General features: G+C 31.8%; 1 protein-coding gene across 1 annotated transcript in view; it reads left to right on the top strand.

The window, feature by feature from the left end:
- The window catches only part of LOC111509206 (uncharacterized), a 47,836-nt gene that overhangs the window by 5,942 nt on the left and 14,284 nt on the right, over positions 1–27,610 (top strand). Inside the window, exons 2-3 of the mRNA XM_023164907.2 lie at positions 14,894–15,417; positions 16,138–16,442. Coding sequence (XP_023020675.2) covers positions 14,904–15,417; positions 16,138–16,442 — 819 coding nt within the window. The 5' untranslated portion in view covers positions 14,894–14,903. The remainder of the gene's footprint in view (positions 1–14,893; positions 15,418–16,137; positions 16,443–27,610) is intronic.

Genomic DNA, 27,610 nt, shown 5'->3' with positions numbered 1-27,610 from the left:
TTTATCCATTTCAGGAAATATTTAATGAGATTCCTCATGTCGATGATTGGTCATAATGCGTGATCTCGTCCTATGATATTGGTATGATATTTGCCAGAAGACAAAATGTATTGGTTTATATTGGCCAACAAATTCGCCATTTAATATTATAGAACATGAACATTTCTTGGAAACATAAATTCAACTCTCTTATGACTATGACGCCTAGATCAGTTGGAAATGTCAACTTCAGGGACTGGTGAACTTGAGAGGATTGATACCTATATACCATAATGCTTCCTATTTCGACAATTTTTTCGATTAATTTTCAAGATGTAGATAATTTTCAGATATTATTGAAAGTGAAATCATCGTTTGTCTCGATATCATTATTATTCTAATGAGTATGTTCAGAGAAACGTATTTATGCCCACCAACGTAAGTGACATTGACCGTATTAACCATTTATTCTTGGGTTTTCTGCTGTTCATCTGTTTCTTACGTAATGTTACAAATTATTAAGATGCTATGAAATCATGTGTGTAATAATCCACTTATTGATTGTGATGCATACCTTCTTGAAGGTATTGAGAAACTGAGCGACCACTTCTATGAATTGAATGAAAGTTGTATGGCGTAAATTTTTCAGATAAATTTAGGAGTTCCATCGATTCAGTTATTCCATATATGAAGTAACTGCTAAATGCCTAGAGAGATGTCGTTTGAAGTGCTGAATCGGTGTTTCAGTGTATTGAATAATTGCTAAAACTCATGTATTGCGAGATTTCGACACTAGACGTGTTTACATAACTGCAATGAATGTTTTGCTATACAATTTCGTAGGTAAGTAATTTCATTATAGATGTCTATTAAGTATACTCCATTGAAAGCTAAAATATGATTGCCGTTTTGTCATCAATTTTCTCTACCTAATTTAATTGATAAAGCATTTGTTATCCTACTAGGTCGATGAAAATTAAATACCATATTTCCCCATATGGTCTGCTTTCAAAATACGTTCAGTAATATATTTTTCTGTGCTATTTTGGTTCGAATGTCAGTGAATGGTTATATTTCCACCCAGATCATTGCGTTGAAAATTGTTCTTTTCTTATTTGTGTGTAAGATTTCTGTTAATTGTCAGTTGGGTTACCAACCTTTTTGTGTTTTCATCAAGACGTATTACCGCTTCTTTATTAGGGAGCTGACTGCTCCCATCATGAATACACTCTTTGGAATATATTGCAAATCGATTGTTTCAATTATTTATAATGAAGTTTTTAAAAGAGTTGCTGGATTCAGGCGGTCCAACGGAAACGAACTAGAACAGAACCCGTCTATTTTTAACACGCTTTTATTAGTTTCAACTGTATGTATGTATGTTTGTTTGTTTGTAACTTTCAAGCTCGGGATCTGTATTTGACAGAATTATCGAGATTATTGCTTGATCTATTCGCGGACAGATGGCGCTGTACGTAACCACCTTGATATATCGACATTATTGATTGATCTATTCGCGGACAGAGGGCTCTGTATGTAACCTCCTTGATATAATTCGAACTAACTTTATTGTATTTCCTCATTTGAAAGAAGTATTTTTTTTATTAATACGCGCGCCTGCTGCCTTATTTGTAACCCTCCTTTGCGTGCCTGCTGCCTTGGGCTTGGTAGCTAATTTTCATGCTTCCTCTCCGGAATAAGAAAATATCAATGGTCATTTTTCTAAACAATATACGGCTAATTGATCCCAAAGTTTAGATAAAATAAATATAGTTTAAAAAGACTCAAAAAACACGCTTTCCTAGCACACGAAACTGAAAAATAAATAATAAATATACTTTGAAAAACTTAAAAACACGCTTTTAAAGAGCATCGAACTGAAAAGTTAAAAATATATTTTTTTAAATAAGCTTAAAACAATAACAAACGGAAAATACTAGTATTATTATGGCGCTTTGTGCCATATTTTTTGGTGTATCAAGCACCCGTCGCAAGTAATTGTTTTTCGGGAGACATTTTTCAGGTTTTACTGTGTAGAAATATTGGAAGAAGTATTCTACAAACTGTTCTTCGAAATAATTTTTCTTTGTACCTTTGTATCTCTTAACAAAACAGTGGTCAGAGGTTTTTTATTACCAATATTGTTCGAAAAACAAAGTTTTATATTTAAATATAAAAATATACATAAGAAATTTTCTCTCGATTATAAAAGAATTAGATAGTAATTGAATTTTAACAGGTCTTATTTTTGTTTTATATAACTTTGTTTCACAATGATGGAAATGAGCATAATTTGTCAATAAAGTATCTGAAACATTTTGTTCATTTATTTATTATGGTTGAAGTTCAATTGTGATGATTAATAACAAATGTTACAAGTTGTTCATTTAGAAAGTGGAACTCAGGTGTTTAGATATTCTTTATATATTTTTTACATTGAATTGAGGTTATTTTCCCAGTCAAGTAACTTAAAATAGATGTGATTTCCAACCCTTTGTCTATATTCCATATTTTAAATATCTCCAAGGATAATAATAGCATTGTTAGCTGATTAATATAATTTGTGGAATGACTGACCGGAAGATATTTAAAAGACTCGTTGAAATTATCTTTACCGTACAGGAAAAAATCGAATTAAACTAAGCAGAAATGAACGTTGAACTTACCCAAATAAGCACTGTTAAACATTTATTACTATAATTAGTTACCTTGATAGTCAGTCTAATATTTTCTTTGCTATTTTAATGATGTTAATTGAACTGAAGAATTTTGTGGGCTGTTAATCATTCATCATGTGGATAATTTCAATGAAGTAAAAAATAGCTTATTTCTACTATTTATGATTTCAATCAACTTGAATTCTATTCGGGCCATTGACGCGATTTTTTGTTTGTCACTTATGGTTTGATGGGATTAAAAATCGAGAGATAATTTTTTGTGAGGATAGTGATTGCAAATTTTCGGATACTAATCGATTCAAAAACGTTTGATGACAGTACTGTTAATTTTCAGAGACATTTTTAATTTCTAGATAAGGATTAGTTTCACGTTATCATGGATTTCTATGAATTATTGAAAAATTTTATTACCTATAGTAAAAATGTTATAACAATTTATAACTTGCATTTCCAATTTTGCAGGATAATAATGTAATGTGAATTTCTAAATTAATTATTTTCTTTCAATAATTTCCTTCACTACAATAGGAATAATCTATAAATTGTTGAGTTTAATTTTCTGTTAATTTTGTATACCAAGTATGTGAAAATGTTTTTATGTTCGTTTTTATCGAAAACAGAGACATTTCTTTCTACCATATTCCATGGGCATAATAATTTTCAGTTATCTAGTGGCATGTTTATGAATTTAATAATAAAGTGGTATCTTGAGCAAACTTTGCTTGACAAATTTTTTTAATTTTCTCCCCTGTTTAGGTGAGTTCAGGTTAATTTTGAAAACTATTGACACAGTTTGAATTTTTTAATATTCTGCATCACTTCTCAGCCCCTGTTAGATGAAAACAATATGGTTAGAAAACTCTGGAAATATGGTTAAAGCGGACTTATACAATACAAAAAGGTAATCAATTCTGAATATTCTGTATTATAGTCAGTTTCATAAATATTCTGGGAGATCAATAATAAATACTTATGCACACGTTAGACTACTTTTCAGTACAGAATATAACCTCTGGTTATTTCTTCCCAATTCTAAAATAATGTCAATTGAATGTTTATGAAACTACAACCTAGTTCCGCTTTTTCTGAAAAGTTTGACGTGTAAATCACGAATCTGAAACAAAAAGATGACGCTCTCTTTCATTTGCAGGGTAACAACCCTCCAGAGTTCCGAAAATTGCAACTTTTCAGCTTCATATTCAGTTCAATAATCAATATTTCTCCTATGAAAAAACTTACGGAACTGCTTTCTGGCGACGAATCTCTAGGTACATTAAACGTTATTGAGGTTAACGTCATAGTTGGTATCATTAGTTACTACCATCATTTTAAAATCAAATTAAGGGTTTTTCGTCTTCATTATCCAGATTTCCAAATTTTTTTTACCCTATATCAAGTGACAAATGGAATTAGAAAATAAATTAACATTATACCACAAAATACACTAAGTGAGTAATCATTGCAGAGTAATTATGATGGTTTAATTTTGTGATAAATTTTGTAGATGTAGATCAAGCTATATTATTGTGGTTTTCTCATCAAATACTCGTTTTTCTTTTTAAACGAAAACAGAGATCTAATGCTTTTGTACAACTTTTTAGTTACTTATATGACTACTATGAAACAATAAAAAAACTTATGCCGTTTTTAATTAGATGAGGAAAATTGTTTTGCCAGGAGAAGAAAGTATTAAAGTAGGGGCATTTTACAACAAATTCTAAAAGATTTGAATGAGGCTCTAAGAAAAACATGATGAAATTTTATATAAATCTTTTCCTGTTTTTCCGTTAACCACCTATCGCCCCCTCACAAACGACAACTCCCAAAGGTCGAAACTTGTGTTAGCCAAGGTTTAATGAGGTCCTACTTTTGAACGTGCGATTACTAGCATGCGATGAGAATATTAAATTATTCACACTATATTTTTCATTTCAATCATAGTACGTAATTTAATACAATATTTAGCAGTTTTAGTAAAGTTGATAAAACTACTGATGATTTTGGCTTTTTTGTTTAATACTTTAATTTTTCAATTTTTTATTAAATCTGTACGCCAAAGCTGTGATTTGTTGATTTGTTGCCCTAGAATATAAACATCGTGATTATGTCCCAGATACATAAATAACAATTTCATGAGAAACTAAAAAAGGGACAAATTATGATTACCAATATGTTGATTACAATTAAAAAGAGTTTCAATTATGTCCCGCATATATATTTATAGTTATTATTATTGTTCAGTTCAATGAACAAATATTATTTGGCACTTATTAGCTTTTCTTGATTACTTATTTCTATTACCACCAGTCTGTAATTCTCGATTTCGAAGATTATTTATTATGTTAATGAATTTGGCAAACTACTGAATTATTTGGACAAACAATGTTCTACGTCATATCATATGCAGTAATACCTTCAATATACTTTCGTGGGGACAGTATCTATCACACCTGAATATACAGGGTGTTTATTGAACATGCGGCAAAAAGGCAAAAAATTAAGGTACTATTCCTTGGACTATTCCATCAATTCCATCAAAAATCATCACAGGACAAAATATCCTTACAATATAGTCCAAAGAACAGTCGTTTAACTTTTTGCCGCGTGTTTAATAAACACCCTATATTTTTGAATTGAGTTATTATAACATATTTCAAACATTTTCCTGTGAAAGATTTTGCAATAGAAGAGAATTTTTAATATAAACCGAATGAATAAAATCGATGATTTTCAATATGGACAAGAAGGACTTCCATTGAAACAACATTGAGGTTTGAAATAACTACTTGCGTATCAGTATGAGTATTCAATCCATTATTTTTTGTCGATTATTCCAAAAATTCTGTGAATGTATCTCATTATCATTTTAATGAATTGACCATGAAGTTTTGTCAAAAACGACAATTTGATAACTCAACCTCATCCTTTCTAGTATGCAAATGAGCCGATTACTATTCAAATCTTCAGATTGTTAATAATAACAGGTTATAGTTCAACAATAGAGATGCCAGAAATTTTTCTTGAAATATTATTCAAACTATGAACTTTACGAAACAGAATTTTTATAAATATACCAATTTACTTTTCAGTATAATGTCAAACTATTTTTAAAAGTGAGGAAAATTTAACAAATATTGAAGAAAACTAATTAGAGAACTACCTAGTTTGATAAAAGATGAGAGAAAGAGAAAGCAAATACTCATCCTACGTGAACTAAATTATTTGTGAAAATCCCATTTCACTGGCACAATCATATTCAATATTTTTTCTGTCGTCAGAAAAACTATTTTTTTCTTCAAAAATTTCAGTCAAAATCGTTTTTATTTTCAATTTAATGAATTATATTTAAAAAATCATGAAAACTAATGAATACATAATAAATAGTTCTGATAATTACAGGTTTCTTCAATTACTGTTTTTTAGAATATTCTATGGAATATTCATAATTGCTATGGAATTGGGGTTGGGTCCAATAAAACATTTTTCGCTAACCATTTGTCATTAATCCGTAAATCGCAAAGCTGAAAAGTTGAAACTCATGTAACGTAAGGATTAAAGAGGTCCAACCGTATGATGCGAGAGTTCTAGCTCATTCATTTGATTCCTTCAATTTTCAAAATTAGATTCACCTCCAGTTTCCACTTTGCGTTGTCATTCAGGACTTCTGAAAGTCAGCAATGAGATAAAAATATATATTTATACTTTTATGTAATTTTATGGATAGCATATATCATGAGCTATATACTGTTTATCAAGAGATCAACATGTATTTCCATAACATTTTTTTTATTTATGGATATATGTTAAACCACACCTGCAACCGGCATGTTTTATGTAAAATATAATAAACTTTTATTTATTCATGTGTGGTCAGAGGTTTTTGCGTGAGTACATATGACTGGATGAAATTTTACAATTTGTTATAAATGTGGGTGGCGTCGGTCCCCTTAGGTATCATAAAAAACTTTAATCCTTTAGCACGCCTCTTCAACATGGTCTCAAATTGGATTCCGTTGAGTTTTGAATTGAACACTGTCAAATTGATGATAATTATCAATGACATCATAATCAAATTGTGACATCGGTCAGTACCAATAAAATATATCGTAACATCCTTTATGACTCGAATTGGTGAAATATTGGCAATGTGGATAAAGTTGAGATGTTAAATATTTTTCGTACATTTCTATGATCAATTCCATGTACTGTAAATGTTCAAACCGTGATAATATTTTGTAGAAATTATACTTGTGATACCAGATGAAATCGGGAAATTATTTGAGAAACAGGCTGTTTGATCAACTTGACATCTAACCTAATGCCTAAGTTAAATAGCACTAGAATAGAAACAGAAAATTGAGTAGAAGGAGATATATAAGCCAAAGCATCTGCATCTAATTACCAACTTCAAGCACTGAACTCAGCATGGTTGAATAATACATATACAGTATCATCATATTGCCCTGACAATTCGAAAGTTCAAACAGCTTGAATAATTGTTTGAACTTTAGATAATGTTAAATGCATTGAAAACTGAATCTGCTACATAAATTGACCGCTCCATTTTAACATTGTCGCATTCGCCAAAAACAACATATATTCATCATAAGTTAGTGTGATAAATTATATTTGGGAATGGTAGTCTGGACAGTCTGTTTCAAAACAGGGTCCTGTAAAAAATAGGTAGCTTCATAGTAGAACAACCCTATCGCTTTCAAATGGAATCAGAATCAGTGCTTGGGCCTGAGAACGTAGCTATGAGTTTAAAACGTACTTCAATGCCCTAACATCAAGTAACAATGACCGTGGATGACATCATGGTGACACTACAAAATTAAGGAAATGCAGAGGACTTTCCAGTAGATACATGGTTTTTGCTTTTGTAATACAGCTAGAGGCGTAGGATGGGGAGGAAAAATGAAGAGAATGAAAGTACTTGCCTCTTTCAATACCACGTAGTAACAACGGCCAGAATGAAAGTAATTTTCAATAGACAATCTCTTCACCTCCGAACTACCCCCGAAAATATTTCTGAAATTTGTGCAAAATTCGGTAGGTGTTCTTTTGCTTAAAAATGCATCCAGGCACCGGTTACCCATAAAATATCAACAGAGTCCGAGTAATTTTTGATTGTCAGACACGAAATAGGCTCATCTTGACCTTGTTGGCATACCTACGGTAAAAATGCAATATTTGTATCTACTATAACTCAAGTTTCCCTTCAAAAATTGGGCCTATAATTCAACGATGTTTTCAAGCATTTCAAAGGTATGCATTTCTCCGGTATACTCCGATTTTGAAATAAAACATACGAGAAATCTCTTGAATAGTGTAGGTCAATGATGATTGCAAAAAACTTGGATTGCAATTGGACATCACATTAAGAAAAGGTGCGAATTAATTTTGTAATACCTCTCATAACCAATCTATTACTCAGTTTGTACATCAACTACAAATTGTTGGCAATTAGAGATAATGTCTAGGAAACATATTGTTGAACATCGTTTAAATTTTGCAAGATACATTAGAAAATATAAATAAATTGGATGCTTCAAGTGTTTAACTGAGTATCACGTCAATGAGAAGCAAGAGAAAAATACCTGTTGACCTTTCAAGAATGATAATCAGCAAAGCTCGAAGAATTTTCTTAATCAAGATTACATTTTTAGCAAATTATAAACGAATGTATAGTCAATATAAGAAGCAGGTATTACTTAGATTGTGTCAATGATCGGAAAAAGTAGATAAAAGATGAGGCACGATGTTCACGCAATTCTGTATTCATTTCAATGAAACAAAAATATCATTGATTGACTGATAGTTGCGTTGAGAGAAAAGTTACTGTGGTATCCCATAGATGTCGTTTCTGTAAGGGGAGATGTCATCGACGTTACTCAGGCTTGTCCTATAAGGACAGTTGAGTGCAGCAGCGCATTTGTGGTTGAGTCTAGCACCACTGATGACAAATGCGTTTTTTTTTGGGCTCTGGTTTTCCATTATTTACCTTGCGGTGAAAGCTACAGTGAAAGACAAAGGACGATTATCGTCAGCGGTCGGTGTAGAAGCTTGGCTTCGAAACTGATCGCCTTGTAGAGCCTTGTTTATCTTTGATATTGGAGGATTGAGTTATCTGTCGATAATAGGTGGTGTCTTCGTAAGGGGAGATGGGATGGAGAAATTCTTTTATTTGTCAACTCTTGAAAGAATAGTCAGGGGTGTTACACAGATATATACCCTCTGAAATACATATTTTGTTGGAATTCGGTTAATATTCACGAACTTCAAATTTTTTTTATGAATGGGGAAATGGCGACACACATGACAACAAAATACGTATGGTAGTTATGAAACCTACGTCAAAAACAAATATGAATAATTCTTTACAATTTTATAAACAGTATTTTGATTTCCTACATTTTCTATCTTAAAAAGTATGGAACAATATTTATTTGGATGAGAAATAAGTTTCTTCTAACCTTTTTCGTCCACTTATAGGTGGATGAAGAGTAAATAAATGGCAAGGAACTTGAATATGTCATTTAATTGTCCTAACTAAACTCATTACGTACGAAATTGATTTAGGATGAATCTCGTTTGGTCGTATGAGACTAGACTTTTTCTACCACAAGCTACGGACTACAAATCAACGGTGGACAAAACTTTTGAATAACTGTCCTAAACAATTTCATGATGTAGGTAAATTGGTATATAATGTAGGCAAATTGAAAATATGACGTGTTTTTAAACCAAATTCTGTGAATACCAAATTGTACCTAATTGTTTTGAGTCAAGAATTACTGTTTACGAGTTCAACAATCGCTTGAAATTTCTAACTACTATGATCTCGGTGTTGAATGGGTTGTGCATTTCCCATAGCATCACCATAAGGAAGTTATTCGTGAAATTGCATGTTATTACAAGGAACTTGGCAATGGGTTTTGTTATTTAATTGATAGTTGTAAGCAATTAAAGTCATAATTGCTAGCTACTAAATATATTAATTTTATTTATCAGCGTTAAGTTTATGTCTGAATCAATATTTTCAATCGGAAACTCTTTTAAAGATTATGTAAAAAATTAAAGAGCGTAAATATAAGAGAAGTAATAGATGTTATAGAATGAATAATTTTCTAACTGGAGATCTGTTTATCCCGCAAATCATTCAAGCATCAAGGTTTCAGTGTATTGTGAATACTCTGACCCGTTACTCGATGGAAATTAATAACACAATCGTGATGATGATTATAGAATTTTCACAATAAATTTTGAATGCGTTTTGTTACACGGCGGCTTCATCAGTTAATGATACATTGAACTATTTAACAACATATGTATTAACAAAAACTTATTAGATGATTGATCGAATCTGGTAACATAGGTGAATTTTGAATAAACAATAAGGTACAATACAGTATTACTTCTAGGAAACAGGTAGACAATTTGCATTCTATGACGAAAATTGATTTGATGAATTAATAATTCTGGCAAAACAGATACCTTTGAAAAATAAAAATTAATAAATTAACATTTATAGGAAAGCAGTTAGTATGTTAATATGTTAATTAATGATATTTCATGAGAACAAGTTCGATAATGGTAAATGAATAATTTCGTTCGTGGTCGTTCAAAAGAAAATTTGATTTTTGTCCTTTATTTTCTGTTTGTAATTTATTGTAGTCCATGTTGAAATCGTCTTTATTCTCTAGAAGGTGACAAGAATAGGTGGAATTAGTTTTTTTCAGCTCAAAACTTATTTTATGTTTGGCGATTTTCGTTTTAAAATTTTTGAAGTCCTTCTACATTTTACTTTGTAGAACCCCCCATTCGTTATCTTTGATCTTTTTGACTTGTTCTTTATATGTCTACCGAAGGAGTTACCAATCTTATATGCGACTAGTAAGCCGCTCTGGCTCCGCACGGGTGCAATGCTGTGAATAATACAGTGCGACTGTATTACGGTACTACGGTAGTAAGTAGCTAGATTTTGAAATTTTTTTGACAATTTTTTTTATCTCACATAAAAAATATTTTTGTTATAAAAAGTATCCTATGTTGAATCTAATATCTCCAAGAACATGTGTACAAAATTTCATGATGATTGGTTGAGTAGTTTTCACGTGAAACCGTAACAAACAAACTTACATTCGCATTTATAATATTAGTAGGGATAGGGATGTTGATGTTATCTTTTATTATCTAAAAAATCCACACTCGACTAGATGAATGTTTATGAGACAAATATCAGATATTTTGCGTATTCAAACTCATGACCATTCGATCAACAACGGGTTATGCGAACACTGAGTGTTCTCCTCTATTCTGAGTGGAAGTTGTTGAAATATTTTAAATTTCTCAAAAATCCCCACTAGAAATTTTTTAAACTACTTCGAAATCGACTGTTATCGATAATGGAGTTTTTCATGTATTTCCAAAATCAATTTACTAAGTTTCGAAAGTTTTATCTTTGTTTTGTGCTCATTCTTCAATATTTATCAAGAAATGCTGGAAAAAAGTCTTGAGAAAATATATAGATCAATTAAAGATTTTTACACTAAGTAGAAGTAAGTCTAATTGAAATAATTACATAAATTCACGGGTATGACAGTTTATACACCAAACATTCATAACGAAATCTGAACACAGCGTAAAAAATGAAAGAATATTGATACAGAATATCTCTCATAAGAATTACTTCAACGCCTAAACTGAAGCCAGGTTTTTGGTGGAAAACAGTTCGACTTCTCATCAGCAGTAGTCTGGGCATAATGGAAAATGATGTACACAAAATCATGTTTTTTGAGTTTTCCATTTATCCTCAAATCATTTATCAAATCTTGCATCAACAGAAGTTGCTTAACTCAAATTGGTTTTCAGTTCCGTGAAAATATAAACAAGACGTTGACAGCTGTCACAAAAAAAGCAAATTGAGGTAACTTGCAAATGATTTACATCGTGTAAATCCCTAAAAAAATATAATATATCAGGAAAATATTTTAGCAGTATATAACTCAAATCATCATATAGTATCTCCCCTATCCACTTGATATTGGGATATTTCATAGAAAGAATACGGAAACATACATTAAATGTTATATCTGCTTTGAATATTGAAGCAGATCAGATAAACGTCTATTCATCATTGGAGAAGAAAAAATATACTTTGCTCAGAAACAAAGTCATTCAGAGGTCACACACGAATACTGCGAAGAGTACATGCTGTCTAAGGACAACTACCAAAAGAGGATATTTGGGCATATCGTAATCGGAATAAGAATAATTTATTATGCATAACAAAAAATCATGGTCGTGGGACATTTAACAAAAAACATCAAGTGGGTAGGTGGAATACCAAATTTTGTATATTACATCTAGGAGAAGGCGTGAAAAAAATATTATTTCTCAAATGTAGGTAGTTGTCAGTATATGGTTTTCATGGCAAATGAGGATTGAAGTACTTCGATAATTACTCGTGTAGAAGGACGTGAAGAATTCTCAAACTGTATACAGGATAGTTCAACGGAAACAACCTCGACTTTTTTATTGATATTTAACTTCATATACTCAATTGAGCGAGAAGAGGCCTAATAAAGATTCTAAATTCGCCAGATAAGATGATATCTCATTTTCAATCATTCTTCGTAAGCAAATATCAACTTTTCTCTTCATAAACTAAATTTCAATACAGTAAAAATTTTCTACTAGGTATGGTTTATTATAATATAAATACGAAGTCGGTTGAATTTGGGCATTCTAGCCAGTGGTACATCGTTGAGTAAATATTTTAACTTCAATAAGACAGTAACTTGATTAAAAGTTGGAAATAATTTTGTGCAATGCGTCAGTAATAACTGAGGACTCTAGTCTGAGAATCATATAGTTGAAAACTTTAAATTATGCTATTTGAGGAAACCTTTGTGAATTTTGTTTTTCTCACAGATTGAATAAATATGACTCAGATGGCTTAGATGACTTAGATATAGGTGTATTTACTCTTTCGAAGATATGAATGGATGGAATAATACATCTTCTTTGTCAAAATCTGAGACATTGTGGTTTTACAATTTATAGTACATTCAGTATAAAGCATGGAAAAGTTTCTTGTAAATATAAAAATCAGTTGATTTATTAACTGTATGGTGGTAACTTGAACTCTAAAGTCTTCTTGAGAACCCATTTTGATCAACACTACTATAGTTTAGGAGCCGGCTTCAGGAGAAATATAGTTAGTCGACTACCACATGTGCCATATAGATTTTTCTCAAAATGAATTCGAATATTCCTAAAAAATAACCCGTATAGTATGATTTGCTGTAATCATATGCTCATCGAAAGTATCGTCTTGCAGATCTAAATTTTGGTAACCGTCATCTGAAAGTGATTTATTTAGCAAACACGTACTCCAAACACATTTAAAATTTAGCAAATCAGTATATAATTTGAATAATCTCAACTGAATTCCTCCATTGTATATTTTATTATCCGTTTTAGAATGTAGATAATTGCAGGATGTTTTTAATGAAGGACAAGCAGTAAAATATCGTCTCAATAAATTAAATCGTGCCATAAAGATGTTCAGGTGAATACAAGATTTCATTGATGGGCCTTGACTTGCGGATTAGCTCGTTCAATTTAAATGTTAAAATTTCTACTTCTCACACACCAAAAAGTGAGAGGACTGAGAAAAACCTCGAAACAATGTCGATGTTAGACGGCGATCCTATGTAGAGATATATTCGTCACAGTTACATAATATTGATGTACCGCTTTAGAGATGGGCTTGATTTCTTCATATTATGTTAGTTTCATAAAGCTCGAGGCGTAACCATGTCCTTACCTATTCAAAACAACATTCATTAATGTACGACCAGGGTTTTGTCTCGCACAAAAACTGTTATTGATGGATCGATGAATCCAAGGAATTTGATTTTATTTAACATCAGTCCCAATGAGGTCAAAGTTATTATTATACTGAGATTTCAAGACCTTCTTAATCTATTGCCAGAAGACCCCTGTGCGCAGTGGATATAAAAAAGGAAAACACTTTTTTAGGATAAGTTTAATCAACCAATACAATCGATCATAAAAAGATTTTTCTCAATATCTTCAATAGTATGCGAAATGTACAATAAATATGAAAACAGAGAAGGATCAAAACTCTTTTCAAATTTCTGAACTATTGGACATATTCGAAAATATCGTGAAACCAATGAGTAATCAGTTTTACAGAAAAGGTCATTATCCAGTTTTGGAGATATTGGACAAAATTTGGAACCGTCTGAAATTGGTGAAATTAGCTACCACAAAAATTGGGAAAAAAGATTATTAGAATTATTCTGTAACTTCCATTATTCAGAAAAAAACAACTTCATATAATAACTAGTTGATGATAACATCTGAATTCAAATTTGCATAGTAAAATATTTTGATTTTCTTCAGTTAATCACACTCCATACAATCCAATTTTCAGTGACTCAGATATTTTTTATCTATGTTTTAACTTAAGGTTGTTGGCCATTGTTTTTGAATCCCAGCACCCATTGAAATAATTCACACTTCGTAATAAAAAAACACTTCAATGTGAGATTTCCACTTGACAATTTATTAAACCGTGACACGTGTTTCGCTATATAATAGCATCTTCGAGTATTGTGACGCCCTAAAGTGCACACATCAAAGTGTGTTTTTGAATACATTATAACGGATATTCATAAAGTATGGGTTAGTTCTATCATATGTTTAATCCACACTTCGTTTGTGAGTTAAATTTGATTTCATTTCTGCCTTGTAACTGTGTTTATATTTGTCACTTTATTAATCACTACTTCCTTTTTTATTTTATCACTTTTCATAGTTTTTCAAGCATACCTATCTAATTTCTGATAGTAACTTGTTTTTCTCTATCAATTCCTCTATTCACAATTCGCGTTATAGTTGGTAATTTTTTATTTCTTCTAAATCAATGATCATTTCTTGTCCTTTGACAAGAAATATTATTGTTTTCAATACTTCCAAATTATATTGTATATTTCCATCAGTTCCTTTTGTCTTTTTAAATTACCATTCGAATTCTAATGTTAAATTGGTTGGTTCAGAAAAATCTATTCATATTTATGAGATTTCTTATGGACTATGGAGGATTACATCAATGCTTGAATCGCACGGAATCAATCTCAAAATGAAAATAAGCACAGTACTCTATGAAACTTTGTTTTAACTGAAACCCTATTTTGTTTCAGAAAAACGAAAATGTCTCCACTATTTCTAGTGGGGATACTCGTATCCACGGCCCTGGCCAACGACGTCCAGTTCTCATTGAAGGGACAATCTCCAGCCGACCCCAAAGATATTAACGCCCTGGCAAGTCAGAAAAACGCCTTCCAAACTGGAAACCCTCAAGACTTCTGGTGGATGTCAGCAAACAGTCCATTCAAAGACTCCTACGAGAACTTCAAAAAATGTTCAGCAGCTGGAAACTGTCTGCCTCCCACTGGTTTACTTTCGAGTAACCAGAAAGGAGGTAACGCAGATTTGGGGGCAATAGACGTGAAGAAGAATCCGTTTTTGAATGGAGTTTATGAAGTGGGTAGTCCGGCTTCGTTTGCCTCTTCATTCTCCGCTTCTTCTTCTTCCTCTTCTTCGTCTGGACTCCTCGCTTCATCCGCTTTTGGAACGAAGACTGAAGGAGTGGCAGGTTTCCATTCCGGGGTAAATGTTGATGTTAGCAAAAACCCATTCTTAAACGGACAATTTGTCACAACAGGTGAGACCTATAAAGTTGCTTTAGTAATTCGAACACCCAAATGAATATTGATCATTTTATCATTTGAAAATCAGAAAGTATGTCACTGGGATAGAGCGGAGATCACTCCACTCTAAGAAGTTGACGCCAGTCAACCTAATGATAAAAATTTCGATTACGAAAAATATTCAATATGTATGCAATTTAATCAACGAAACAAATATTACCTGGATGAATTTTTTTTTAAATCTTGATTTCCCAATTCTTGCGGAATAGCCACTTTACCTCATAGTATAGAGTTAGGAGGTTAGGAATAACCATCGGTAATATTTTGCATATTTGTGAAACCACAAACTGCCTTGACAAAAATCTACTTCTTCACATGCTTCATTATCTCAAGAATAATTGGGCTGAGCTTTCATCAATGTCGCCATAAAAATTGGATTGGCAATTGAAAACGAAATTAACGACATAATAACTATATACTCACCTTCATATTATTACTGGGTAATTTATAAAAATTGATGGCTTTTCTGTACGTTACTTCAAGTATTGTCGAAAAATTTTAGTAGTACCTACTCATTACCAGCCAATTGCCACTTTATCCCACTATCACACACTAGTGAAAAGAATGTAGCACTCAGATAATCAGAGAACCGATACTTCTGGGGATAGGATCAATATCATATATGATAAACAGTTGACTGACCAAGAACTGAAATCCTTCTTTTTTTTTCTCAGGTAACGGTGAGAAAGTACGAAACGAAAACGGATTCCTTGGGGTTCAACCAAAAACTCCAGGTTTTGCCACAACTCATCCATTAGCTAACAAAAAACCTTTCTCAACAACTAAACCAGGAAGCCAGGAACAACAAACTTCTTTCGTCCTTGGAGGAAACGTAGAGGGGAATGAAATAGTTAGTCAAGGCAATAAAGTAGGCCTTGTAGCCTGCAAAGGCCAAGGTTACATCTGTGTTGCCAAGAATCTTTGTGAAAACGGAATTGTAAATAAAAATGGAGAGGGGTTGTTGCAAGTTAGAAATAAGGTAAGTTTTGTCATTTAACCTAACTTTTTTATCTAGAAGCATCTCAAAGCAAATATAAAATAAATGAGACGCTCGAATGACAAGTACAGAGCGCTGAGAATCGCATGTTGAAAGGTGAGACCTCGTTTATTCTCACCTTGAAAACGTTGTAGGTACTGGACATATCTGGCTTTTGACTCTCATTTGTTGATATTGATTTTGTTTTGAAATTTTTGAATTGTGTCATCAAAATTATAGGAAACATCAATATTTTATCTTGAAGATGAAATTAACTTTTATATGATCAATTTCATGACTTGACTGAAACTGTGATATACGTATCAGGTTGTCTGTTTTCATAAATCCACTTCTTTGGTGCATTTGATCTTGTATCATTTATTATAATCGAATCCAATAAAACCAAAAGAAACTGGAAACATGATCAATTGATTTCGATAATGTCATCTACATCTAGTGAGAAAAAAATTAAGATTTGGAAAACTACATACCATATAGAATTGTCAACATCCAGTCATTGAGTATGCTAACCTGTTTTTCCAATTCGAAAAAATATTTAGATAACATTTTTGAGAGATCTGAGAAAGAGAACGGATGCATTGCAAATCTGGTCAATACCAGTTCAGTTCAGTTTCAGTCCAGCAAATCTAATCCTTTGTTATATTCTTCAAATAATACGAAGAGTAGATACATTCATTTAAATTTATTATTTTTTGTTACAAAATATGTAGATGAAATTTTCAATTAGAAATTTTACTGCCAAATTTGACGAATATTTCAACTGTATTTTATTCAAACATAATAACAATCCTGGGAGAAAATCAACACAACACGAGTACGTCCCAAAAAAATTAAAAGATATTTTTATTAAAACGAAGCCTTTGATCAATACTTTATTAATTTTTTGGTTACCCTGTATAATACCATGCTGAAGCACTCACTAGCAAATATGATATGCACGACTAAACCTCAGCTTGTCAATCAAGTATTATAAAATAATTAGAGGGATGGATCATTACCTTTAGTGAACACGGAAGTTGAACGCTAATGAAAAACGAGGTTGAGAGTGTCAAAAATCTTGATGATCCTAACTCGTTTCTCTGTGATATAACAAACAGGCCGATTGATTTCAGAAGGGTATGAAGAATGCATACATTCACTTGTTAATTGCAGCAGAAAAAAGTCTTTGTATTGAGTTATTTTGAATACGAAGAGTTGGGAGAATTAGTTGCACAACCTGAAAATCTGAAACAAGTTTTTAATTAGGTAGGATCAGAGAATTTCTAGTAGCTGATTCACATTTTTCGTCTTGATTTAAGAAAAGAATCAACAAAAATGTATTCAATTTTATCCAACCATTTTCGAGAAAATCGGTGTATGAGGATTCTTCAGATACACCAGAATGACTAAGAGCATAGCCTTTCATGGCTGGAGATACGATTAAAGAGAACAACATTCGGGATAGTAGGCACATTATAGTGTTAAATTAAGGGATGTTATTATTGTGTGGTGATATCGTGATGATTATGAGATGATATCAGCTGATACGACTTGATGAAAATGCATATCTGAGTAAAACTTCATAATCAAGATTATCACTAAACATGCATTTCACAATAAAATGTTACTGAAATATAAAATTCTAACGCGGTAAACTATTACTGTAAAATCAAAAATTGACGAGATTCAGAATTTTTCTATGCATATATACTTACAGAGATTGAAACAAGGAATTTATTCCATTTACCTATTTCACACTGTATATTTCTAATAACTTGTTTCGAAAGTAAATATCCATTGAAATTTTTTGGCTGCCAATCAACAACTATGAGAAACCCTTATTCAGTAATTTGTGGTTTTTTCATCAATAACGACATTGTCAATTCCAACCTGAACTAGGTTCAACCTGTAATTCAAGTGCCAGTAATTATTCTCAGTTTTACAATTCAATAAAAATTATGTTCCAAGGAATCAACATTTAACGAATGCATCAAATTATTGTGAAATGTAAATAAAGCCTCACTATGAAATTGGAAATTGTATGTTAATGTGCATATGTAATTATCACTAAATACGTTCGTTAGGAGTCGAAGAATTCAAAAAACTGGTAGGATTATGTAACGATGATACGGAGGAAAGTAAATATTCGTATGATGATGAAGTCACTGGACTTGCTCAGCTACCAGGCGTTGTAAAATATTAACTTGAGAGAACCTTGCGGCAACAATTATACATACTCGTAAGACCATTGTGCATGGAACGGAATGTATTTGAACATATATTGCAATTCGACCGTGAAGAATAATTATGGGCTTCATTTCTCATCCAATTTTTTGTTGTTATTGGTCACATGCTCCTTTATAATTAGTAATGAAAGCCAGTCTGTCATAGAATTCATCAGTTTCCTTGATTGCAAAAACAATCCTTTGATTTCGTAATCATGCTTCAGGATCCAAAACAATATAAGAATATATCTAATTATTTCGAACAGGGCCAGCAGAGTGACAGATTTTCATAAACTGTTGAGGTCTCCATATAGTTCAAAAATAGTAATGGAGGTACTTGAGGTTTCCAAGTTTTTTCTCTCGGTTCTTTGATGACGATATTTGTTAGATTCTACAGTGATGGCTAGTTGATATCCAATTGAATACTCACCCATATTACATCTTGTGTTCTGGCAGAGTATAAAATAACTGAACATTTTCCCAGTAATTTTTTGTAGCGTGTTTTGTCCTTGATTAAGCTTGTTCTGATCCTCCACCTGATCAATAGTTGATGAAAGATCAAACAAGCAAATTAATCTAAAAACATTACATGCCACAAAATATGAGCACATTGTTCCATTTCGGAATCAAAAATTGAACTTAATTTTTTTTTAAATCAAAACTCAAAAAAAAATTCAGAACTGAAATCAGAAATTTTAATGGCCTTTTTCAAAAATTTTCACTTTGAATGAAGGACATTATACAGATCCACTAGAAGAGGCAGTAATAGTTTCGTTCAGTCTTCAGTAATTTGATATATTCAACGGTAAAATGCCTCTCAAAATAAGAATTTTATGAATATCCAATTGAAAACCCTTTTATCCAGCAGTTTCCTACGTTCTCTTTTATAAAATTTCGTCGACAGATGTCAAATGATATTTGAAATGAAATATATCAATGCTGTAGATTGAGTATTGAAAAATTGGATGTTGTTGTCATTTTGCCACTTTTCTTATCTTTCTTCAAGGCGAATAGTCATTTTGAAAATATCAATCAGTTCAAAAGCTTTGGACATTCATTTGAGAAAATATTCAGGTCGAGTAGATTATTTCCTGAAATATTCTCAGCTAAATGTATCGATATAAGAACGAAATATCGACTCTCTGATTGAATCAATTTTAATATCTGATTAAAGTTTTACAACAACAATTTATTTGAAAGTACAATGGGGAATGTTCCTCCTGACGAATATCAAGTAGTTTTCATAAAAGAGCTCTAAAACAACGCATTTTAAACTTATCATTTCAACCTTTTTCTTTAAAAAAATTATTTAAATTCTTAAAGAATAGTAATAAAATAACGCATTCAACATTTAAAGGGATTCGTTTTTATTTCACCATTTGGCAACATCGGTTATAGCTAATAAAGGACAATGAATCTGTTACCTGCATGAGACAAACAAAGATGACATATTTCAGAGGTGTGCTGTTCTGTTTTCTGTTTTCTTATGTTCCGAGTTCCGAGACATTCTGTGACATATGACATTGTGTGCACTTAACCTATCTTCCTCTATATAAATAAATAACAAAACAACTGTTGTTTATGTGGCTTGTGGAGGTGGTATTGAACTATAATTTAGATTTTGCCTTAATTGTTGATTCATAAAGATAATTTTCCTTTTTTAAAGTAGAATATCTAGGTAAGTATAAATTATTTCAACTTGATATAGGCGCTGTTGCCAATATGTGAATTAGAAACAAATCCCTTTAAAAATTAAAACCCCACATTTGAAACATCAATTTGAATACTTTTCGAAGTAAATTTGAAAAACTCATCAATTAAACTCAACTTTATTTTGTTCAAACTTGCATTTGCTGTAATAACCCAAATTGAGGTATAGAGCCTTACTCAGCAGAGTAAGGCTCTATACCGCGTGTTTAGAATCACACGTTGAATGGCAAGACTTCGCACAAGTTTCGACTTTTGAGAGTATTCGTTCGTAGGGGAATGAATAATGACACATAGATATTGATTTTATGACCGTGATTTTTATTGCTCTTTTGAACGAAAGGTTTCATCGCTGTAAAACTCCGTTTTGGTGGCTTAGCCTTCAATTTTTATACCATTTTATCGGTTTGAAATCTTATGTTTTTGTTCTTTTGTAGAAACAGTAAATTATATCTTTTTCAACAATTGCATGATTGTTTGATGTGTAGTGTAGGTAGGTTGATGAAATCTTCAATTGATGTTAATTTTCCTGTTAATTTCGTTGGATATCCTATATCTTGTGATTTCATACTTTGTCATCCGTCTTGTTAATAATATTCAAATGGCCAAAGATCGTAAATGCCAAGCCTGTAAAGTCTCGTTGAGTAAGTGAAATCTTGAAAGAACCTTGAAAAAGTGATGTCCTAGACGATGACAATTCAAACAATATTTTATAAATAACCACTTACTCAAACAGATACTCATATGGTAATATTTTTTCCAAAAAAGTGCTTCTGGCATTTGAATAAATAATTCGACATTTTTCGACACTTACGTAATACTTTCAGAATTAACTGTGCGTACTCATATCGTCTTGAGTTTTCAAAATGGTCACCAGGTGCAAAGATGTTTTCGTATAGAAGCGGACATTCATGAATATTGGAAAGTGTAGCCATGCCGAAAGAAACAGACATAAATTAGTATCCGCCAAAGTAAGATGTGTAGGTGATGGCACATTATAAAATACACATTTTTGAAGTAATTATCTTCTAATATCTATCGATTTGTTAGTTGTATTGGATTTTTGGATAATATCACCTGCCATAACGCGAAAAAAAAAGTTATTAGAATATCTACAAAAACAGTCGCTGATGCATTGTTGTTAAACAATGTCCTAACCAAATGAGAGTGCTTGTAGGTAGTCGTATTCAGAATTCACCTACAAAAATAAGCGTAAAACGTATGTTTCGGAAACGAAATGCGTTCCCCTCTTAAAGAACGAACTAAGGACTATTATTTGAAATACATTTTGTTCCTTGTTTTTTTTAAGTTCATGTCAATCGTTACAGTTTCATAGAAGTAGTTTTGTAAATAGAAATGGGTGAATTTAAAAATATTCAAGAAACAATAAACTAGCAATAGACGTAAAAAATCTTGGTATTCATAAAAGGGCAATCTGAGTTTCTAAATCGAAATGTGAGAACAAGAATTAATAACAATGTTACGAAAGTGGTGAAGGGGCTTCAGACAAAAATAGTATAATTTATTCACATGGTTGGTTGTGTGATCTGCAACTGTATTTCATCCCTGAGGCAAAATCGTAGCAATCAATCACAACAATAGGAATATTATCCAACTTAGAAATGCGAATGAGCATACCTATTAGATTGTAGAAAGTGACTAGCCATTTCTGGGACCTAATCGTTTTGCAGCCTTTTAACATGCAGTTACATAACCATGAGTTCAATCGGTCGCAAATGATTGTGAGAACAACAGTTTATGACATCTTAAATAGTGTATGATATACTGCGCACGTTTTGACTTGCCCATTATTATATTAGTCGTTTAACATTGGTGTGTTCAAATCTTCAAAGGAATTTTTCGAAATGTATATTTATGAATCAATGAGTTCTCAAAGAGATATAAGCGGAAATCGCACGTTTTTAGAGAACAATTGATCTTTTTAAGTCTGCACCTAAATCAATCAGTCAGATTAGAAGTTAGAGTTATGATAATAATAATCTTCCCATCAAATAAATGAATGAGAGGTGATCGCGAGCGAACGTTCGAATTGGATTCTCAACCTAAAGAAATATCTTCACTTTCACTTCAATGAAATGAATGAAAACCCTTTTGTCTAATTACCACTAGTTGATTTTATTTATACGACCGGTTTCGGATTTGACCCCATTATCAAGTATACTTGATAATGAACCGGTCGTATAAATAAAATCAACTAGTGGTAATTAGACAAAAGGGTTTTCATTTCATTTCATTCAAGTGATCATGAATTAGGTACCACAAAATAAACAAGTCATTAATGACACATTCAATAATTGGTCGTATTGCAAATTCGATTAGGTCGGAATTTTATTGAAATATTCAAAATTGTATGTTTCTAACGAACAGTAATAATAATAATGTTTATTTGCATAATAAAATAAAATCTTACAAAACAATGTAAGACATGTAAAAAGCAAATGAACAGAAAAATCACAGAAGCAGTTCGAACTGCTTGTACGTGATATAATGTCACATCCCTATAAAGTCATTTTCGGGTTTTTTGATAAGTTACATGTAGAGTAAATTTCACACTTCGGTAAATGACTTAATCAGGAGTTAAATGACATAATCACGAGGTAACCTTTTTTTGCCAAATACTTTGTTAGAATTTATCATTTTACTAAAAATATTATGTCCCGTCTTGAGAATCCACTCAGTTAAGAAAAATTTGAATTTTCTAAATTTCTTAATATTCTGAATCTCATGAGGTGTTTGCTTGTATATTCTTGGTCCCAGGAATTGATACTTCATTGTCCAATCGTTTTGTCACATCGGGGTAAAAATATTGAATCATTCTTTCGTGTATTATGAGCTACCTATATCTATATATTCGGAAAGGAAGCTCCTTACTTCTCGCTTCTCCATCTTCATACAAAATATAGTGGGAAACTTCCAGAAGAAGGAAGAAAGCAATCAATTTCAAAATAAACTCTTTACAAAGATATGTAGCATAAAAATTACTTCCAAATAGAAACTGGGAAAAAATCTCCCATGAAACAACTACTTCCACATAATTATTGAATTACGCGAGAGAAAAAAATACTCCCAAAACAAATACTTTCGTATGAACATTGAATTATATAAAACCACTTTTTTCTAAATACTCCAAACATTCGTCATGAAAGTGAATCAGATACCATTCATAGAAACGCTACACAATATAATACATGAAAGAGTTAGGATAAAATTTCACTCACATGGAGCACTACCATCCTCAATGGCGAACTTCAAAGTTTCGGAATAAGACACTTGTCTTCCTCAGCAACTATTTGGATATTATAAAATGAAGCACTTATTTCATTCATTACGTTATGAGTTTATGTCACCGGAAACAAAAATCTTCTCATGTCATGATAACACTACGTAAAACATGTATGGCCTTATTTGATTAAAGCTCAGTCATTGGAATCAATTAAAAAGGGCAATATTACCAGGAAAGAAGATTTTGGGAAAAAAGCTTTGGCTGTCAATTTTCCGTTTTTATACAGAAGATTGAGGGGAACTAGGAAGGAAGAAAATTCAATCAAGTTTAAAATAAACTTTTTCTTGTACAAATATAGAAAAATGAAAGCTAATAGCTTTTTCCCAAAGACTTATCTCTCTTAAAAATACACCTCTTCCAATTTAAATATTGTTCTATCCACGAGATGTATCCTCTAATTTAGATTCGTTGACTTTGTAATCATATTTCAAAAATGCATTGAATTTCAAGAATGACAGAAGAGGTAATGAAGGAATGAGGTAATACCATTGGATCAAACTTTCATTTCCGGAAATGGATTTGGAACAAAAATGAAGAAATAAATAAACTAGAAAAAGGAATAAAATATATATTTATCACCTGAACACCTAGAGAAAGTTTAACATTTGATTTTTTAGTTCACTCATTTATGCTCAATTGATTTTCAAATTACTGATAGTAGAACAATTGTTTATTATGATGAGAGCGACCTCCAAAATTGAATAATTTGACTGATTATGGATTTGGAGACATAGCTCCATGTTCTCACATTCAATCAATTAATTCATTCAGTTTCCATAATTAATATTCTATACGGGTGAACTTAACATTCTTCACAAAAGAATTCTTGAATTCTTGAAATCAGGCAATAGGAAATTTTGGAAGAATATTTTGAATATTTATTCATCGAATAAATCAGAAGTTATGTAACAAGCAAGGCAAGAGGTCAAACAAGTTATGATTATGATCGTATGAGCTTCATTGAAATATTTTTCAGCAATTATCTGATGCAAGAGTGGATGAAAGGGTCAAGTTATATAAAATATATGAATAACTGAGTAGTTAATAACAATTATCAATCAGGAATATCTGCCAATGAATTGAATAATTTATAGGTATTTTCAGTAAGTCAGCTTGGATAAGAAACACTATTAGTCCTTGTGACTGGTATTTCATCACTCTTCAGTTTTCATGTCATTCTTCGATTGCATTTCGATATTTACAAACTCACAGATGAAAATCAAACAATTTTATTTGCTTCCGGGAATATAGTATCCATTTTAATATCGCAATAAAAAATAATGCTTTTGAAGCGAATTGAATAACAAAAAACAAATATACACTTCTGTACTAGAAATCGAAAGGAACTTATTTTTATTTTTTGTTCACTGTTATTTTTGATTTTTTCATCTATAAATGATCAGGATAATATAAATTCACTTGAAAACCAATAAAAGGACACAGTAAAATATCACGTAATATATTTTATTTTACTCCTATAAGAGAAATAATTATGCTACGCTGTTGTCCGGTGATGAAGTCATTGGACTTCGAAGGGGGAAATATATTACGAAAAAATAGTTTAATTTCGAAAATTATGTAAAAAAATATGTTGCTACCTACCCTTTCTTTCAACCTGAAAGTTGTAATCTTCGAAGAAATTTATTGATCAAGAATAAGATTTATTCTTGAATGATTCGAAATTATTGTTTTTGCGATAACTCAAAAACTATCAACTGAATCAAAATTATTCCAAGTGTAGTTTAAGCTGAAATTTTACAGGTTATGATACTCTGAAATGAACTACATTAACTTCCGTTGAACCTTCATTGTTTGCATTCTCTATTCAATTTCTATATATTTTTTGTTTATTGTAAGGGAAATATGGAATATACAAGAGTTTTCATGATGGAACTTAATTTAAAAAGCATATTTTACGGGGAGAACCTTTAATTAGATTGTTATTTTTCCAATATATGAAAAAACAAAAAACGTATCAATAAAAACTCTACAAATACATGAATAAATCATGCACAGAAGATTCTTCCAGAAGGAAAGGAAACTTCTTTTGATAACGAACATTGAATCACACTGAAATCTATTTTTCTTATTTAATTCGTACACCAAACTTTTATAATGAAATTTAAACATACACGAAACAGATACACACTATTGTGCTACCAGATTACAACATTATGTATTAACCAAAAATGGTATCTCCCAAAACTTTGAAGACTCGTGCGAGTCTATCTTATGGGTGACTAAAACGTCTCATGAGACCACAAACCCAAAGATAATCAATAGAATTTCGGTATGTGACAGGCTAGATTAGGTTAGGTTAGGTCCAAAGTGAGTGGGTCTATTCGACCCTCCACCGCAACCCACAAGGCTTTACTGTGGCTCACACCTATTTACACTCGACCAAATAAACTCAGCTTCTTAACGAAGCCGATTAGTTCGTATAGTGAGTGGTCTTCTAGGTCAGATGGTAAGAGTACGGCTCTGTATATGATGATTCAAATGAATGTGACCTGTAAGACAACCTGTTAGACATCGCAGTTCATCCCTACTGTATCAAGCTTCGAATGGTGAATGAACGCCTTGGAGTGTGCCAATCCTGGAAGATTCTGTCAGAAGTCCACAAATTTTCTTGCCATCCAGGTGTCCAATCTTTGTTTGGCAAAGTTAAAAGTGATGCCAATGACAGGTTCTGGTCCGATGAAGATGCTTGCAGCAACCTCCTTTGCAAGGGAGTCAGCAGCATCATTGCCTTCCAGGCAAGTATGGCCAGGAATCCAGACCAGAGACAATCTGTCAAGTCTTCCTACTGAGGAGAGTCGTTTTTGACAATTTGCTACCAATTTAGACGTTACTCGGTAGGAGCCAAGAGCTTCCAACGCCGCTTGACTGTCCGAGAATATTTTTATTAACTTGTGTATAAGGTTGGATTTTTCCAATATCTCCGCAAACAATTCAATAGCGTAAATTTCCGCTTGAAAAACAGTCGAATAGATTCCTAGGCATGTTGATATCTCTGTCCTGGGTCTGCGACTGAAAACACCTGCACCGGAACCGGAAGGTGTTTTTGATCCGTCTGTAAACCAACAAGTATCTATGTGATAGGCTAATATAAAGTTTTAATTGATTCACAAAAAAACCTCCGTGTCTTGAGAAATGATACTTCCAGATACAAAAAAGATAATAATCTGGTGGGAGCTTTTCAGAAAATCACCACAAAATGTTTACTTTTTGAAATGAATTGGGTTTTTTAGGTACCTACTTACTGTGTTAATGTATAAGTATACATATATACATGTAACTAAGATGCAATGTATAGAACATTGCATCTTAGTTATAAGAAAAAATTGATATCAATATGTTTTTTCCGTTAGCCAAAATCGAATTGTTTGAAGTCTTTTGTACGAGACCATCACAGATTTGTTATAGGTATAGGTTATTGAGATAATTTTGAAATTTACTAATCAGTATTCAGTTTATATATTGAAACTTCACTTATACCTATATTTCTCTTCAGGTAATGAAATCAGTGAAAATATTATTTGATATTCACTCAAAATCGATGGATATGTTTTTCTGTTAGTCATGACCTTGATGTTGAAAAATCTCATTTGATTTGAATAAATTCCATTTCAGATAATTTGAGGTTTTATAAAAAGGAAAAAATAATTGTTCAAAAGTGAGTTCAGGTTAAAATAGGTTTTTCCGATAATCAATTGTCAACGTTTAAAAGTCAAAAATGGCAACTAAAGATTAAGAAGGTCTCAACTTCCAATGTGCGATTCTTAGCACGATTCAGACGATACAATAATGGTTGTTTGATGAGTGTAAAATCACTTACTAACTGGCTAACGTGTGACCAATGATCTTTAAAGGTGAATGCGAAGATTCAAGTTGTTTCTATTTCAAATAAATAACACGTGTTAACTTTTCCAATG

This window comes from Leptinotarsa decemlineata, unplaced genomic scaffold (assembly GCF_025532065.1).
Source record: "Leptinotarsa decemlineata unplaced genomic scaffold, Ldec_3_MD MMD2_tig00026354_RagTag_RagTag, whole genome shotgun sequence".
In the NCBI taxonomy this organism is placed as follows: Eukaryota; Metazoa; Arthropoda; class Insecta; order Coleoptera; family Chrysomelidae; genus Leptinotarsa; species Leptinotarsa decemlineata.
The sequence above is the reverse complement of the archived record's forward strand: the minus strand, read 5'-3'. Positions and strand labels throughout refer to the sequence as shown.